At 41.6% G+C, this 15,953-nt stretch overlaps 1 protein-coding gene across 3 annotated transcripts in view; it reads right to left on the reverse strand.

Annotated features, from left to right (window-relative positions):
* TNIP1 (TNFAIP3 interacting protein 1) overlaps positions 1-15,953 on the reverse strand; it is a 130,818-nt gene that overhangs the window by 32,281 nt on the left and 82,584 nt on the right. For all 3 annotated transcript variants that reach the window (XM_030211154.1, XM_030211155.1, XM_030211153.1), the window contains exons 6-11: positions 12,355-12,543; positions 10,286-10,380; positions 9,017-9,131; positions 5,040-5,126; positions 3,883-3,948; positions 1,285-1,416 (exon numbers count right to left, since the gene is read on the reverse strand). In XM_030211154.1, the coding sequence (XP_030067014.1) occupies positions 1,285-1,416; positions 3,883-3,948; positions 5,040-5,126; positions 9,017-9,131; positions 10,286-10,380; positions 12,355-12,543 (684 nt within the window). The remainder of the gene's footprint in view (positions 1-1,284; positions 1,417-3,882; positions 3,949-5,039; positions 5,127-9,016; positions 9,132-10,285; positions 10,381-12,354; positions 12,544-15,953) is intronic.

The following is a 15,953-nucleotide window of genomic DNA, read 5'->3' on the forward strand; positions in this document are numbered from 1 at the left end:
TAGAATGTTAAGTATTATTAGGAAAGGAATAGAAGACAAAATTGAGGACGTTATAATGCCTTTGTATCGCTCCATGGTGCAACTGCACCTTGAATACTGTGTGCAATTCTGGTCACGGCATCTCAAAACAGATATAGTGAAATTAGAAAAGGTACAGAGAAGGCGACGAACATGATAAAGGGGATGGGACTACTTCCCTAAGAGGAAAGTTAAAGTGGCTAGGGCTCTTCAGCTTGGAGAAAAGATGGCTGAGGGGAGATATAATAGAGGTCTATAAAATAATGAATGGATTGGAACGGGTAGACATCAATCGCTTGTTTATTCTTTCCAAAAATACTAGAACTAGGGTGCACACAATGAAACTACGAAGTAGTAAATTTAAAACGAATCGGATACAATTTTTCACTTCACTTCACGTGTAATTAAACTCTGGAATTCATTGCCAGAGAATGTAGTAAAAGTATTTAGCGGGGTTTAAAAAAAGGTTTGGATGGCTTCCTAAAGGAAAAGTCCATAGACCATTATTAAAATGGACTTGGAGAAAATCCACTGCTTATTTCTAGGATAAGCAGCATAAAATGTATTGTACTGTTTTGGAATCTTGCCTGGTACTTGTGATCTGGATTGGCCACTGTTGGAAAAAGGATGCCGGGCTTGATGGACCTTCGGTCTGTCCCAGTATGACATTACTAATGTACTTAGTTATCCAAGGTCAACAGGAAGGTTGAATGTACTTATGTAACAGCAAATACACAGGAATCCATCCCATTTCCTGTTTCACCAAGATAAACTCCATGCCTTTACTCTGGGAGGATAAGGCCTGATAATAGCCATGGACTGTTGACCCTCAGACCCCAAAGTAGAGGGCAGGAGGTACTGCTGCTATCAGGCATGTTGATGCGAAGTGAAGTGTGTTATTAATCATAAAACCACTACCTCTCTTTTTTCAACTCCTTGCAATTATCTACCAGTTGGGGAGTAGCCTAGTGGTTTGAGAAGGGAAGCCAGGGTTCAAATTCCCTTGCTGCTCCTTCTGATCTCTGTCTCTGTTGCCTCAGGGACAAATTTAAATTGGAAGCCCTCCAGGGTCAGGAATATATATATATATTTTTTTTAAATGTACATCCTGCATCATTTCTGAGAGATTTATACTTGCTATACCTGAATGTAACTCACCTTGAGCTGCTATTGAGAAAAAGTGTGAGACAAATCAAAATCCCTTTACCCATTACCTTGTCATTCCTCTAACTCCATTCTCCCCCCCCCCCCCACCCCCCTCCTTACTTGTTCAGCCTCAATCTTGGACTTGGCCAGCAGAAGTTTACGGTCAAAATCCCTCCGTTTCTGCTCTCGTTCCTCTTCCAGTTCAGCCACCACTTTCTGAGAGTCTGCCAGCTTCTTGCGCAGTGTGGTTATCTATAGAAGCACAAAAGGACATGTTCAGTCACCTTTTGTGCCCTTATCTCATTGGTGCAGGGTCAGTCTCAGGGAATGAGCTGTGCAGGTTTTTAGCCTCATACTAAGAGACTGGGCCCCAAGCCATGATAGAAGGAAGATGGTGTTGTATTAAGCGTTGCTTCTCCTGCCAGATGCTTTCTATTTTTTTAATCTTTGTTTTGCTGGGATTTTTAAGAAAAGCTAAATTTTTATAATGCAAACAGAAAAATACACGATCCATCACAGGCAATAACATAAATCAGTAACAGGTATCATACTAGCATTAACAGTGTTAAGTTAGCTTCTTGCCACATGAACTTCCAAGCACGTAAAATAATTGAACTGCCTGCTGTTCTGTCATAGGCTTGTAAACAAAAATGCTAGGCCTAGTATAATCTAACCCAATGGACAGAAAAAAAACAAAAAATCAAACTATCAGACATTTTAGTACATGGGTCACTGTGTGGGTGCACCTCACACAGATGTTACACTGGCTCGCTCACCCTCTACACCAGTCATGGACACGTTCTGCATGTCACAATATGCAACTTCCATGAGTTAGGACTTAAAGACAGTGGTTCCCAAGCCTAGTCCTGGAGACACCCCAGCCAGTCAGGTTTTTAATATATCCACAATGAATATTCATTAGATAGTGCATGAAAATTTCTCTCATGAATATTCATTGTGGGTATCCTGAAAACCTGACTGGCTGGGGTACCTCCAAGACCAGGTTTAGGAACCACTGACTTAAGAGAAGCCCTAATTAAAGAGGAAGGAACCTGAGCAGTTGCTCATCTGTCATCACCTGCACCTCTTCTCACCCAGCTAATATGGTAGTCCCCCCCCCCCCCCCCCCCCAAAAAAAAAAAAAAAAAATTCTGTCTGTGCCTCTTATATCACCATCCTTAACTTGACACAGCTCTCGTGCAAAGATGCTGCACTTCCAAAACAACTAGAACTATTCCAGAATCAGAGAGCGCACACAGATTTCCATACCCTGTTCTCTTTTCTTTCACAAAAAAGGGAGAAATTAACAGATATGACAATGGTCAAGGCTTCAATGTAAGCTTGGACCAAGGCATGACTTCTCACAGGTTTCAAACTTATGCTAATTCAACATTGCCCCAGGTACAAAAATAGTACCTGTATATAATATATAAACAGCTTTGATTGTAACCATAAGTACATAAGTATTGCCATACTGAAAAAGACCAAAGGTCCATCAAGCCCAACATCCTGTTTTCAACAGTGACCAATCCAGGTCACAAATACCTGGCAAGATCCCCAAAATGTACAAAACATTTTATACTGCTTATCCCAGAAACAGTGGATTTTCCCCAAGTCCATTTAATAACGGTCTATGGACTTTTCCTTTAGGAAGCTGTCCAAACCTTTGTTAAACTCCGCTAAGCTAACCGCCTTTACCACATTCTCTGGCAAAGAATTCCAGAATTTAATTACACATTGAGTGAAGAAATATTTTCTCAGATTCGTTTTAAATTTACTACATTGTAGCTTCATCGCATGCCCCCTAGTCCTAGTATTTTTGGAAAGCGTGAACAGATACTTCACATCTACCCGTTCAACTCCACTCATTATTTTATAGACCTCTATCATATCTCCCCTCAGCCGCCTTTTCTCCAAGCTGAAGAGCCCTAGCAACTTTAGCCTTTCCTCATAGGGAAGTCGTCCCATCCCCTTTATCATTTTCGTCGCCCTTCTCTGCACTTCAATCAAGTAGGCTTCTTAAAACTAGCACCAAGTGGCCCGGGTCTCGCAGTTTCCCCTGATGCCACACTAGGGTCACTTACCACCTCCACTGCAGGTACACTTGGCTGTCCTCGGTCTGGTAGACTCCTGACATCAGAAGGTTCTCCAGTTGGCGTCCCAGCCTCAGGAAGGGAGATAGTAGCAACACTAGCTTCCAAATCTCTCACAGACGCCCATACCGAAGAAACACTTCCAGATTGAAGTGGAGTCGCATGGTTCTCAGGGCTTAGCACAGCGTTCACAACACTCAGAGGGGCTCCTCCAGCAAGCTCCAACACCCGAGATATCAGTTCTGCGAGCGGACGCACGAAGCTCTTCAGAGTCTGCTGGTTCAAACCCGGGGAAGCAGCTGGATCTGCCGGGTAAGTACGGCTCTTCCCCTTGCAGGTCCCGCAAAACAAGAGCGGACGGAGGAGCTGCATGCCTCATCCATTCAAGCTACCATCTTATCCCCTCTCTTTCCTTTAAACATTGGGTTCTTGATACTTTGCCTTGCAGAAATATGGAGCTACTTCTAAATTTGGATAAGTGGACTTTTTTTTTTTTTTACACTTTCAACAATGTTCAATTGAATTGACTCCCTTCAGTTTCATTCAAAACTCTGTAAATGAAGGTTTCCCCTCTCCCAATTAACATACGCTCCAGAAGTGCCAGGACTGAAGAGCTGAGCCTCACCTTTTGCTCATATTGTTGCTTCATTGATCGGAAATGCTGGTCCCACTGCTTATTCACCTCAAGAAGCTACGAGAAAAGAAAATTGTGACACTGAGGATTTCTCACAGAAAGGGGACCCCCTGCAGAAATCTCAAAAGAGGATTCATGTGCATACTACATACAGCCTTCCTTAGGGAAAGGCTCCTTGTCCCTATGCACTGTCAGAGAGGATTGAATGAGGACAGAGGCAGTTTTCTAAAACAGGCCCCAATGTTTATGTACCAATTACATGAATAAGGAGGCTCATTTTCAAAGCGCTTAGACTTACAGGGTTCCATAGGTTATTATGAAGCTTTGTAGGTCTAAGTGCTTTGAAAATACGCATTCACATATTTATAATAATGGCCCATGTGCAAGTTACAAGTAGCAGTGCACATAGGTGGAATCTGAGTGGAATGTGGGCAGCTTATAAAATACTATTTCTTATGTGTGTATCTCCAGCATTTAAGCGTGAGCGCTTACACCTGCTCTATGTCTGGCACAAGGACATGTGTCTAACTGCATATGTATCCAGCGACAATGGTACTGTATAAAGGAACATAGGTGCCTTCTTTCTTTTACAGAATGGGAGCCCAAATACAGGTACCTTACAGTTAATATTCAGCACGTGGTGGTCAGTGTTTTTTAAAATACTGACTGCCACAGATGGAATTAGCCCTGGATATCTGGGGATAATTCAAAGTACAGTGGCTGCCGAGCTTATGCAGGTTCCAGTCAATATTCAGCCAGGACATACATAAGACACTTAAGCGGATTCTGCGATCCCCCCTCCTGTCCACCCCTAAAGCAATAGAGAGCTGCCCCACTCTCCATCCCTGGCCTACCCCTAACCTCACCAGTTGTCTGCTTAAGTGCCGCTGACCAAGCAATTTAAACGGCCAAGAGCCTCTTCTGGCCATTTAAATCTGTTTTGAATATCGGGTCCCCTGTTATCCAATTACTCCCTAGCTGTGCATTGAGAAGCTGCTGCCCCTAGGCAAATAAGGTTAATTTATTTGCATCTGTAGTGAATGTGCCTGTTGCACAGACGGAAATGTAGCACAGTGACCCGCAGCTCCTGCCTACTACTGACTCTCAGAATTACTGAGGCTGCCCCTGCATTGTAACGGGCCTGTTACCTCATTCCTCTGATGCTCCAAAGCTTTCACCTTTTTCTCAACAGGCCCCACGTCTTTACATGTTGCTTTTTCTGTTGCTTGCACATTCTGAAATAAATAAATAAACTATCTCTTGAAATTCATCACAGCAGCAACATAAGCAACTTACTTTGATGTTGTGGCCACTCGGTGGAGCTGTTTCCGCTTTCACAGTATCAGTATCCACCCTGCCAGATTCTCAGACAGACTGATTTGTCCTAGTTTTACTCCCAATGCCTATCTATTTTTTTTTCTAGGGAAATCATAATCCCAAGTCCCTGTATACAATGGGGTAAAAGCAGGACTGGATCAATATGTCCTAAGAATCTGGAGCCAGAACGGAACCTTATATGGCGCAGTTTTCTGTGCACACTGATGTACAACATGCTTGAAGAATGTGGACCCAGTTCATGTTTTGCACACACAGTAAGGTTCAGAGCAGGGGTGTCCAACCTCGGCCCTTGCTAGGTTGGGTTTTCAGGATTTCCCCAATGAACATGAATAAGATCTATTTGCATACAATGGAGGCGGTGCATGCAACTAGGTCTCATGCATATTTATTTATTTATTTATTGCATTTGTATCCCACATTTTTCCACCTATTTGCAGGCTCAATGTGGCTTACAATGTTCTGTCATGGCAATTGCCATTCCAGAGTAAAAAGATACAATTAGTATTACATAAAGAACATGGATGACATAATACAATTGAGCAATCAGGTATAGCGAGATCACATTCGGAATATCAGGTACGTGGTGATGCGTTACAGTTCCTATGATGGATCATTGTGGTATGCATTGTTGAAGAGATAAGTCTTCAGTGATTTCCGAAAGCTGATTAGGTCGCCCATTGTTTTCACGTTAAATGGCAAAGCATTCCACAGCTGCGCGCTCATGTAGGAAAAGCTGGACGCGTGTATTAATCTGTATTTTAGTCCTTTACAGCTGGGAAGTGAAGATTCAGAAATGTGCGTGCTGATCTTTTAGCATTCCTGGGTGGCAGGTCAATATTCATTAAGGAAATCCTGAAAGTCTGACTGGATTGCAGCCCTCGAGGACCAAGGTTAGACAACCCTGGTTTAGAGGTTTCACGCAGACTGTAGGTTGCGTCTCTTCTAACACTGCAGGCTCTAAGCTCTTCTAAGAAGAGAGGTGCATGAGGCACATAGGCAGTAATTCTAATTCAGGTTGACTGACTATACACACATTCTGCACCTGGACTAGTTTGCTACATCCACTGTAACAGACCAGTTTCTTATATCTTGATTAACTGTACAAAGAACTTACCTTCATTTAGCCACACATTTATTTATACCAACTGACTCTGTACCACTCATCTTGTCCCCATCTATATATCTGCACTTGGCCCCTCGGCTATACGGTAAGCTGTATTGTAGAAAAGCATTAGTATCATAGCAATGTTATTTGAATGTTCTGTGTGCTTATTAGATATTCCATCGCTATTATGATGAGACTGATTAATTCCACTGCTTCAACAATATTCATGTTCATCACAGTTTTATGAAAGTTTTAGGGTTCTTTCAACTTTAGAAACAACCAACAGAATGATCTAGTCTCTCCTGCCATTCTGCTTATGGCAGCAGTATACTTAAAAATCTCTACAAAGCTGGAAACCTATGGGTCACCCATTCAGATGATCAGACTGGCTTGCCACCTCTTTAAAATAAATAGCCAGGAAAACCGGAGGCGGAACCAAGATGGCGGCATAGCAGGTAGCGTTAAGAGATAGCTCTGAGGTCCCGTCTGGAATTTGCAATTCCTTTTTTCAAAATGCCCCATACCAAACGAAAGGGGACAACGAGAATAGTTCCCCCACCTACCTCGATGCCCTCGTCGTGTCATTCGTGGCTCGAGCACTTTTTCGCGCCTATTTCCCACGCTGGACGAGATGCAGATCCCATTGCGGGATTATCCGGGGAAGCAGCGACCCTGCCGGGAGAGGAAGTGTCTCTCTCACCTCCATCAATGTTGAATCCCCCGTGCCCGGCGTCTACCGGAAGGGTTTCGACTGCTGCTTCCAGTGAGGGTCAGGTAGCGCGAAAGACGCCTGGAGCAGAGGCAGCCGCCTCTAAGAAAGAACCGGGGATTAATCTCGAAATGATTTGGAAAAAACTGAATGAAATGGATGCTACTCTTCAGCAGACTTCGGGAGAGGTTAGAGCCTTCAATATCAAATTTCAAGAATTGAATATTAAAGTGGACTTAATTAACGAAGAAATCGCCGAAAAAATGCAAAAAATACAAAAAAAAATGTAAATTCTCTTCAAGACTTTAAAACAATGGAAATTAAAGACAATACTGACATTCGGAAAAAAATTGAACAGATCGGAAACTTCAATAGAAGGTTAAACTTATGCTTGTTAAATTTCCCTAACCGCCCAGGGATTAATTCTTATGACATGTTTAAAAGATATTTAATTGAAGTACTAAAAATTCCACAGGATGCAATTCCGCCTATAAATAAGCTATATTATATTCCTAATCCCAAAGGTGAGGTGGGGGAAAGACAAGAACCTCGAGAAGGTAAATTGGATTGAAACAACATTTTGGCGATCTTAGAACAAACACTGGATGAAAATTCACCAAGATCCACTTTGATTGTCTCACTAATTTTTGAACAAGATTTAAATAATGAGACTGTACTTTAAAAATTTTAAAACGTGTTTTGGTGGAGTTAAGGTTCAGATTTTTCCCAACGTCACGAAATCAACCCAACATAGAAGGCCTTCCTGGCATTGAAATCACAAACATCTGATATAGGAGGGACCTTCTTTCTAGCGTTTCCATGTAAATGTATAGTCAAATTGGGTCAGGTTAAGTATACCTTTTATGCACCAGAACATTTAAAATCATTTCTTGATATGAAACAGTTAAAATAGAATATATATACGTGGTAATATTACGCCACTATCTTCTGGGCCTCTCGAGTAAGTTTTCTTCCCTATGCCATCAACATAGAAGTGCAAGCTACAGAAGCTCTACTCAGAACTTGCATACTGGCTTGGACTGCTTCACTGAGAGAAAGGAGAGTGCACAACTCCTGATGTAGGCCTCTTTGGCCGAAACACAACGTTGTGTCGAGTCATCTTTTATGTGTTGTTGTTATATTATTATTTGTTCGGAAATTATTAAACTTTGTTTTTTAAACATCATTTGGTTCCATTCTTTGGATAGCCTGGCTTATATTCCCACCTTTTTTATTTTTCATTTAACGCATCGTGGGATCTATTGAGTTCTCCACTTTCTGTGGATTCTCTTTAGATTTGTTTTTAGTTGCCACTTAGTTTAATCTTCTCTAATTCCTACCGCCTCCACATTATGATGAGGTCTAAGAAAGCAATCATTTTATGTGAAAGGATGAAAGTAAATATTATTTTGTTATTTCCTATGTTTATTATTTAAATCTGCAACTTATTTTGAACAATGGCTGTATTTCAATAGCAAGTGACTTCTTGTTAGGATGTTTAAAATCAATAAACAAATTTAAACATAAAATAAATAGCCAGGCAAAACTGAATGCCACGATTTGCTCTCTCATACTCCCAAAGTACCAGAAGGCAAAAGAAGAGGGCAAATTTCAAAGGGACTGGTGTACACATGGCAAAAAAAAATCCTTTGAAAATTGCTTCTCCCTCTCATAGCATGTGTACATTACCTTATAGGGAAAAGGGGTTGAACAGGTGATGGATGTACCCACAGGATTTTCATTCTGTGTGATTTACTCTGTACTTGTCACTTGCTAAATACAAAAGGTAATGGCTTCCAGTGACTCCGGCCTCCCATTGCAGGATTTTCAAAGGGAAACACTAGAGGGTGCCAGAGGGAGCTTGAAATGATCTCAGTATAAAGGGCAAAGGGCAAGCCAGTTATCTTAATGGCCCTGAATGATCCATTTGCTCTGCATGAGGAAGGAAGAGGGGAGAAGGAACAGGGACTCACCTCTTGCTGTCTTGCTCTCTCCACTATCTCATCCTTTCCTGCCACATGCTGGAGACCACTTCTGCCCTCCTTGCCACCAAGCACAAGCATCTTCTTCAGTTCCAGGTTCTCATATCTCCATGGATGGGAAAATTAGGACACAAGGAAATACCACCACAGAAAGAAAACAGAGAAGTAAGGTGCGCAGCGGAAAAAAACAAACCTATCTCACCCAAGGACTGATGCTCGCAGTGCCTGTAGAGTAGTAGTGTACACAGCACTGTTCAAAATCCTCTTCACCACTACAATGCCTGTTTCCAAGATCTAACAATTATTTTTATTTATTGCATTTGTATCCCACATTCCCCCACCTATTTGCAGGCTCAATGTGGCTTACATAGATTTAATAACATTGTCATAGTTGGATCTCAGATACAGTTAGTTATGTGTAGCGATTAAGGAAGGGGAGAGGGAAGAAGGTAGTTATAGAGGGTGTGCATCGCTGGGTAACCCCAACTCCTGGTCAATGGTCACTATTGATGCCTGTCCCATGGCATAACCCATCTGGTTGGCAGCATGGGTTGTGCCAGGGTGCTTGTGAACATATCCAGGGGTGAGGAGGATATGAAAGGGAGCTTGGGAGGGTGTGCGTCCTTCCTGTCTCTATCCTCCACCCCTATCCCTTGCTTCCCCAACCATATCAACAGCCTCCCTACAATCTCAGATGAAGTGACTTAACAGAAGATTTTATAGTGAAGGGTATAGACTACTTGCCACTTTTCTTGACACTACTAGCCCATCCGATCCTTTCCACTTATAATTAATAGAACATAGTTGTAAAATTGGGGGGGGGGGGGGAGCTTTTCAAATTGTCTACACGGAGACAAATTCTGCAGGTGATTTTTAACTGTGGATTTTGACCAGTTTTCAAAAGTAAAACTATGCACGTACTTTCGCTCTGAAACTTACTGCAAGTACAAAATCACTGCAGACATTTGCACTGCTTTCATGGAAAAAAAATCTGTGTCAAAGTTTCTAATGCAATTTTAAGTGTTATTTTATCTCCTCTGACCCGAAACACACCTCCAGGAATGACCTCTTTCAATGTGGAACACAGAATCTACATTTCACTGCACCGAGGAAGGGTCATTTATGCAAGTAAATAGCTATTTACCCATGTAAATGCCTTTGAAAATTGCTATCCCCTGTGTACGGCATTAGTGGCATCTCTTCTTCTAAAACAGAATATCAGAACATACATGCGGCATCTCTGCCTGAGCCGTGACTTACCTCAGTTTCTCGGTTGCCAGGTTCCTCTGACCAAGATCCTGCTCTAGTTTCCTTCGCAGGTCCTCGTTTTCCTGACGAAGCTGCTCACACAATGTCTGAGAGTTCAAGAAAGAAAACCAATTTTATAGGACGGGAAAGGTGAAGAAAGATGAAGAACTTTATAGGGCCATTATGTGGGAAGGTATTTTGGATTTAGCTCAGGCGTTTTTCAGTAGTAGCTCAACGCAAGTTACAATCAGGTACTGAAGATATTTTGTGTGGTGTAAAAACCTGAGCAAGTCCACAAAAGTATAAAATGAACTTGGGGGGCCTACATACTGTTTCATTTCACAAGTTCAAACTCAGTCCGAGGTGCAGTTTAAGGTAAGCATGTGGGAGCTGCCCCCCCCCCCCCACCAATGTTGTGGGTAGTAATGGTGAATCAGTCCCCCTCCTGCCCACTGCCAATATGACTTCCTAACAAGAAGACAAACTAGGCAATCACTGGTCATGCCACTTCACAGACATATAATAACGTAGTAGATGATGGCAGATAAAGACCTGTACGGTCCATCCAGACTGCACAAGAAGATAAACCAAGGTATGATGTGATACTAATTACATATACTTGATCTTGATTTGTCCTTGCCATTTTCATGGCACAGACCATAAAAATCTGCCTGGCACTGGCCTAGTTCTCCAGTTACTGAAGCTGAATTTGACGAGTCATGATCAGGGCACAGACCGTAGAAGTCTGCCCAGCACAGGCTTCGCTTCCCAATTCATGGTGTTGCCATTTAATCACTGCTAAGCTTGTTTGGTTCCAAGCCTTCTATATAGGATTCCTTTGTGTTTATTTATTTATTTGCTGCATTTGTATCCCACATTTTCCCACCTATTTGCAGGCTCAATGTAGCTTACAATGTTCCTTCATGGCATTTGCCACTCCAGATTAAAAAGGTACAGTTGATATTAAATAGAGAACATGGATGACATAGTAGATTATGTGAATAACATAATGGATCGCCATTACAGAGTAAAAGAGACAATTGGTACTACATAAAGAATGTTGATGACCTGGTAGATTAAACAGATAGATTGATAGAGCGTCATTTCAGAGTATAGATGCAATTTGAATACTACAGAGAATATAGATGATCTACAAGAACTAAGCAATAAGCATAGGGAGAAAACATTTTGGATATCAAGTAAGAGGTGATGTATTACTGTTCCTATTATGGGTCATTGTGGTATGCCTTGTTGAAGAGCTAGGTCTTCAGTTTATCCCACACATGTTTTAATTCCTTTACCGTTTTCATCTCCACCACCTCATATAGGAGGGCATTCAAAGTATCTATCACCCTTTCCATGAAAAAGTACTTCCTGATATTATTCCCCCACAACAACCTCAATTCATGTACTAGCTTTTACCACCTTCCTGACTCTGGAAAAGGTTTGTTTGTAAATTAATACCTTTCAAATATTTGAATGTCTGCATCATATCACCCCTGTCTCTTCTTTCCTTGAGGATATATATGCTCAGGTAGTCAAGTTTCTCCTCATACATCTTGCAACACAAACCCCATATCATTTTGGTCACTTTTCTCTGAATCGCTTCAGGTCTATTTACATCCTTATCAAGATACAGCACCCAAAACTAAGTACAAAACTACAAGTGGGGCCTTGTAAAAGGGCATCAACACCTACCTTTCTTCTGCTGGTTATATCCCTCTCTATGCAACCTAGCATCCTTCTGGCTGAAGACCAGACCTTTATGAAATACCTTGTCTGTTAAGATCAAGTCAGCCTTAGCACAGCAAAGAATGCTACAGATTAGAGGTGACAAAGACAGATGGAATGGTAGAGTAGGTAGGGTGCCTTGTATTGCTATGGACAGAAGACTTGAGAAAGACTGGCAATGGTGTTTAAGGTCAAAACATAGAATATTCAAGTCAACTAGTGCCAGGTCCACATCTTTCATGAGCACCCAGATCACCTCAATAAAGCCAAACCAAATCCAATTATGCCCACACCATGCACTCTATCCCCTCCTGAACACCAGTCTTTCAAAGCACACCTCTGACCCTCACCTGAAGGATGGATGTCTTCTGCTCGTTCTTGTGCACCTTGCAGGCCAAGCGATTAAATTCCAGAGCCATGTGGCCCAGGTGTGCAAAGAGCTGGCTCCTGTCTGGTTTCTCGGCCACAATACTCAGGGAGTTCTCCAGCCGCTGCAGGTGCAGTAGCAGGTTGCTGTTCTCATTCTGCTGCTCGGTGTCCTAGTAGAGACAGATGAGAAGTGGTCAAACAACTTGCACAGGAAGTGCCTCTCTCTCTGCAGGTGTCTTCCTTGTTCAATTATTTTTACTCGCAGGTTACAAACTTTTGCACTAAAGGTGATCTTGCAAAGTCATTGCTTTTTTTTCTTTTCGGTAGAGGTGCAAAAGGTTATAACCAGCGAGTGCTGTTTTCATGTCCCCTCACATATGACAGAAGATCATATTCTACAAAGGTGGAACTGCAGGTGCAACCTTTCTAGAAATCTCACTAAATGTGTTTATACATTTAAAATCTCTTTTTTTTTTGTGAAAGATTAGACTTATAAGATCATTATCATCACTCCTGATAGAAGAAAGTGGAAGTGTTGTGTTATAAATACAGCCCCTTTTTCTGGGATCTTTGCACTTGAAGAACTTCTGTAACCCTTGATGAAGACATGAGCCGAAATACAGCTATGTAGGGTCATTTATTACTCAGTGGGTTGTATTTAATCAGTTGACTAGTAAATATTGCATAATATTTTTAAAACACATAGGGGTCCTTTTATAAAGGCTAGCTGAAAAATGGCTTGCAGTAGTGTAGGCGCAGGTTTCGGGCGCACGCCAATCCATTTTTCAGCTCGCCTGTAAAAGAGGCCTCTTTCCCCTCCCACCCCCCGAAAATAGACATGCGGCAAAATCTAAATTGCAGCGCATCCATTTTGGGTCTGAGACCTTACCACCAGCCATAGACCTAGGGATTAAGAATTTGGGCGGTAATGACCTACGCGTGTCAGATGCCACTTGGTGCATGTCTGCTAAGTGTGCCAGAAAATAAAAAATATTTTTCAGAAGAGTGTATCGGATGCGCACCAAAAATGAAATCGCAAGAGCCATGCGGTAAGTACATTTTGGCGCACGTAGACATACGGCTTAGTAAAAGGGGCCCATAGTTTTTGGCTATGGTATATTTCTCTATGGAAAGGCTCCCTTGCAGACGTTCTAGAACTCTTAAGCTTACATATCCTTCTTTTAAGGGAGTTTGCTCAAAAAAGATGCTCAAGCAATCTTTCTCCTATAAGTCAGCTGTAATTTGGAATGCTCTTCCTGAGTCTGTTCGATTTATCAATTCTTATTTTGTATTTAGAAAATGTCTAAACTTATTATTTTAGTAATAATTGAAGCTCTATTTTCTTTCTTTCAGGCTTCTTTATTTCTGCTTGTACTCTTATCTCCATTTAATTTTTTGTAAACCACTTCGGGAATAGAATCTAATTTTAGATATTAATTGATGTGAAATGATGTGGCTATTATCCTTGATTTCTCTTTTATGACTGCAAATATGAAGATACTCTGTGTTATGGGTGTTTTTCTTCTACTGGGATACAAGAATAGTTTTAAAAACACTTCTAGATACCCATTAACTGGAAGTTCTGCCATAGGCTTTTGTTTGCATTGGGTTGCTATGCTGTGGCTCCACTAGGGGGCAGACTTGGCAGGAAGACAGACAAAAGCAAAACCTTGAGCCTAACCTGAGTAGCATCTGAAGCTCCTCTGAAACATTAAAGGTAGGGCCAGCTCAAGGGATAGTGGCACCTTGAGCCAACATGGTTCCCCCCCCCCCCCCCCCCACACACACACACTCCGGTTCAGCATCTCTCCATCCCTTGGGCTGGCATCTCTTCCCCTTCCGGTCCAGTCTCTTCCCTCCTCGCTCTCTTTTGTGTGATTGTTATCCATTTCTTTTTAATTCTTAGTATGATTGCAATGCTTTCCTATGTTTTAATGGAGCTCTTTTCTTTATTTTTAGCCTGTACACCGCTCCGCTCTGCTGGTCAGTTAGGGAATCTTTTACTAAAGCTTAGCTTGAGTTATCTGCAGCAGGGCCCATAGGAATAAAATAGGCCCTGATGCACATCACAAGCTAAGCTTTAGTAAAAGACCCCCTTAGAGCAGTATAGAAAGTTTAGGAAATAAATATATACATAATAAATAAACCAAAGCGGTTTACATATTACATACAGGGACTTTCTCTGTTCCTAGTGGGTTCACAATCTAACGACCCTGTTTACTAAGGCGCGCTTGCGTTTTTTGTATGCGTTAATGCTAAAGGCGCCCATACACTTCTATGGGTGTCTCTAGCATTAGTGTGCGCTAATTTTTAGCGCACACTACTACTACTAAACTTTTCTACAGCGCTACTGGGGTTACGCAGCGCTGTACAGATTAACAAAAAAGGACAGTCCCTGCTCCAAGGAGCTTACAATCTAATGGGCGAAATGTCAAGTAGGGGCAGTCCAGATTTCCTGAATAGCACACCCACGGCACGGCTTAGTAGACAGGGCCCTAAGTTTTCTACCTGGGGCAATGGAGGGTTAAGTGACTTCCCTAGTGGCTGCATCCCCACACCTCTCTGTAACACTGTAGAATCATGAGCTTAGTTGAAAAGAATCTTAAAATGGAGAAAGACTCAAGAATAAGCAGATACATAAGAGGCACTATGGGACTGTTTAGATACAACTAATAACAATGCCAAGAGATGGATTACAATAATGGATTGCGTCTTTGAAACATGGCCCAAATAAAGTAATCCAATTATATTCCAGGGCAAGAGTTACAGAGATCTCTTCTGTCCTCTTCCATTGCCATGCCTGGAATATCCTGCTTAAATGTGTTCCACCCTTCTCTCCTACTGGATTCAAATCCAGGCTAAAACCTCACCTCTAATCAAACCTGAACCTTAATTCTTCCTTCAACGGACTTGAATAAGAAATCCAGAAATAATATCCACAATCAAAGAAAAGAAGGCAAGAAATGAAATAACACCTAATCACAATCCACAAATAGGAAGTCTGAGAAGAGAAATTCAAGGTGGTAACAACCAAGAAGAAAAAAAATAAGAAAGCCATCATAAGGAACTTCACGTCAATACATACAAAAGGATTCTAATCAACCTTCCATGCCTCCAACCCTCTTTCAAGTAACAGATCTTTACCTAGACAATTTCTTCAAATCAAGAAAACTGTATAGTTGCAGGGATTCAGGTATATTTATTTAAGATTTATTTACTGCCTTTTTGAAGAAATTCACCAAGGTGGAGTACAGCAAGAATAAGTCAAACACAGCAGTAAAAAAATATTCAAATAATAATTTATTTGTTACATTTGTACCCCACATTTTCCCACCTATTTGCAGGCTCAATGTGGCTTACATGGTACCGTGAAGGCGATTGCCAACTCCGGTACAGAACAAATACAAAGTGATGTTTTAGTCAGAAAGGTTCATATGTTACAATCACATTGGGAATCGCAGAGAAGAAGAGTTATATGGTGTTCATTACGAGCTTTGGTCACGTTGTGTTGCAGGGTTCATACAAAGTATGGCATAGTATTTACTTACAAAGTCAACACAATATACAATAAAACATTTTA

Source organism: Microcaecilia unicolor, chromosome 8 (assembly GCF_901765095.1).
Source record: "Microcaecilia unicolor chromosome 8, aMicUni1.1, whole genome shotgun sequence".
In the NCBI taxonomy this organism is placed as follows: domain Eukaryota; kingdom Metazoa; phylum Chordata; class Amphibia; order Gymnophiona; family Siphonopidae; genus Microcaecilia; species Microcaecilia unicolor.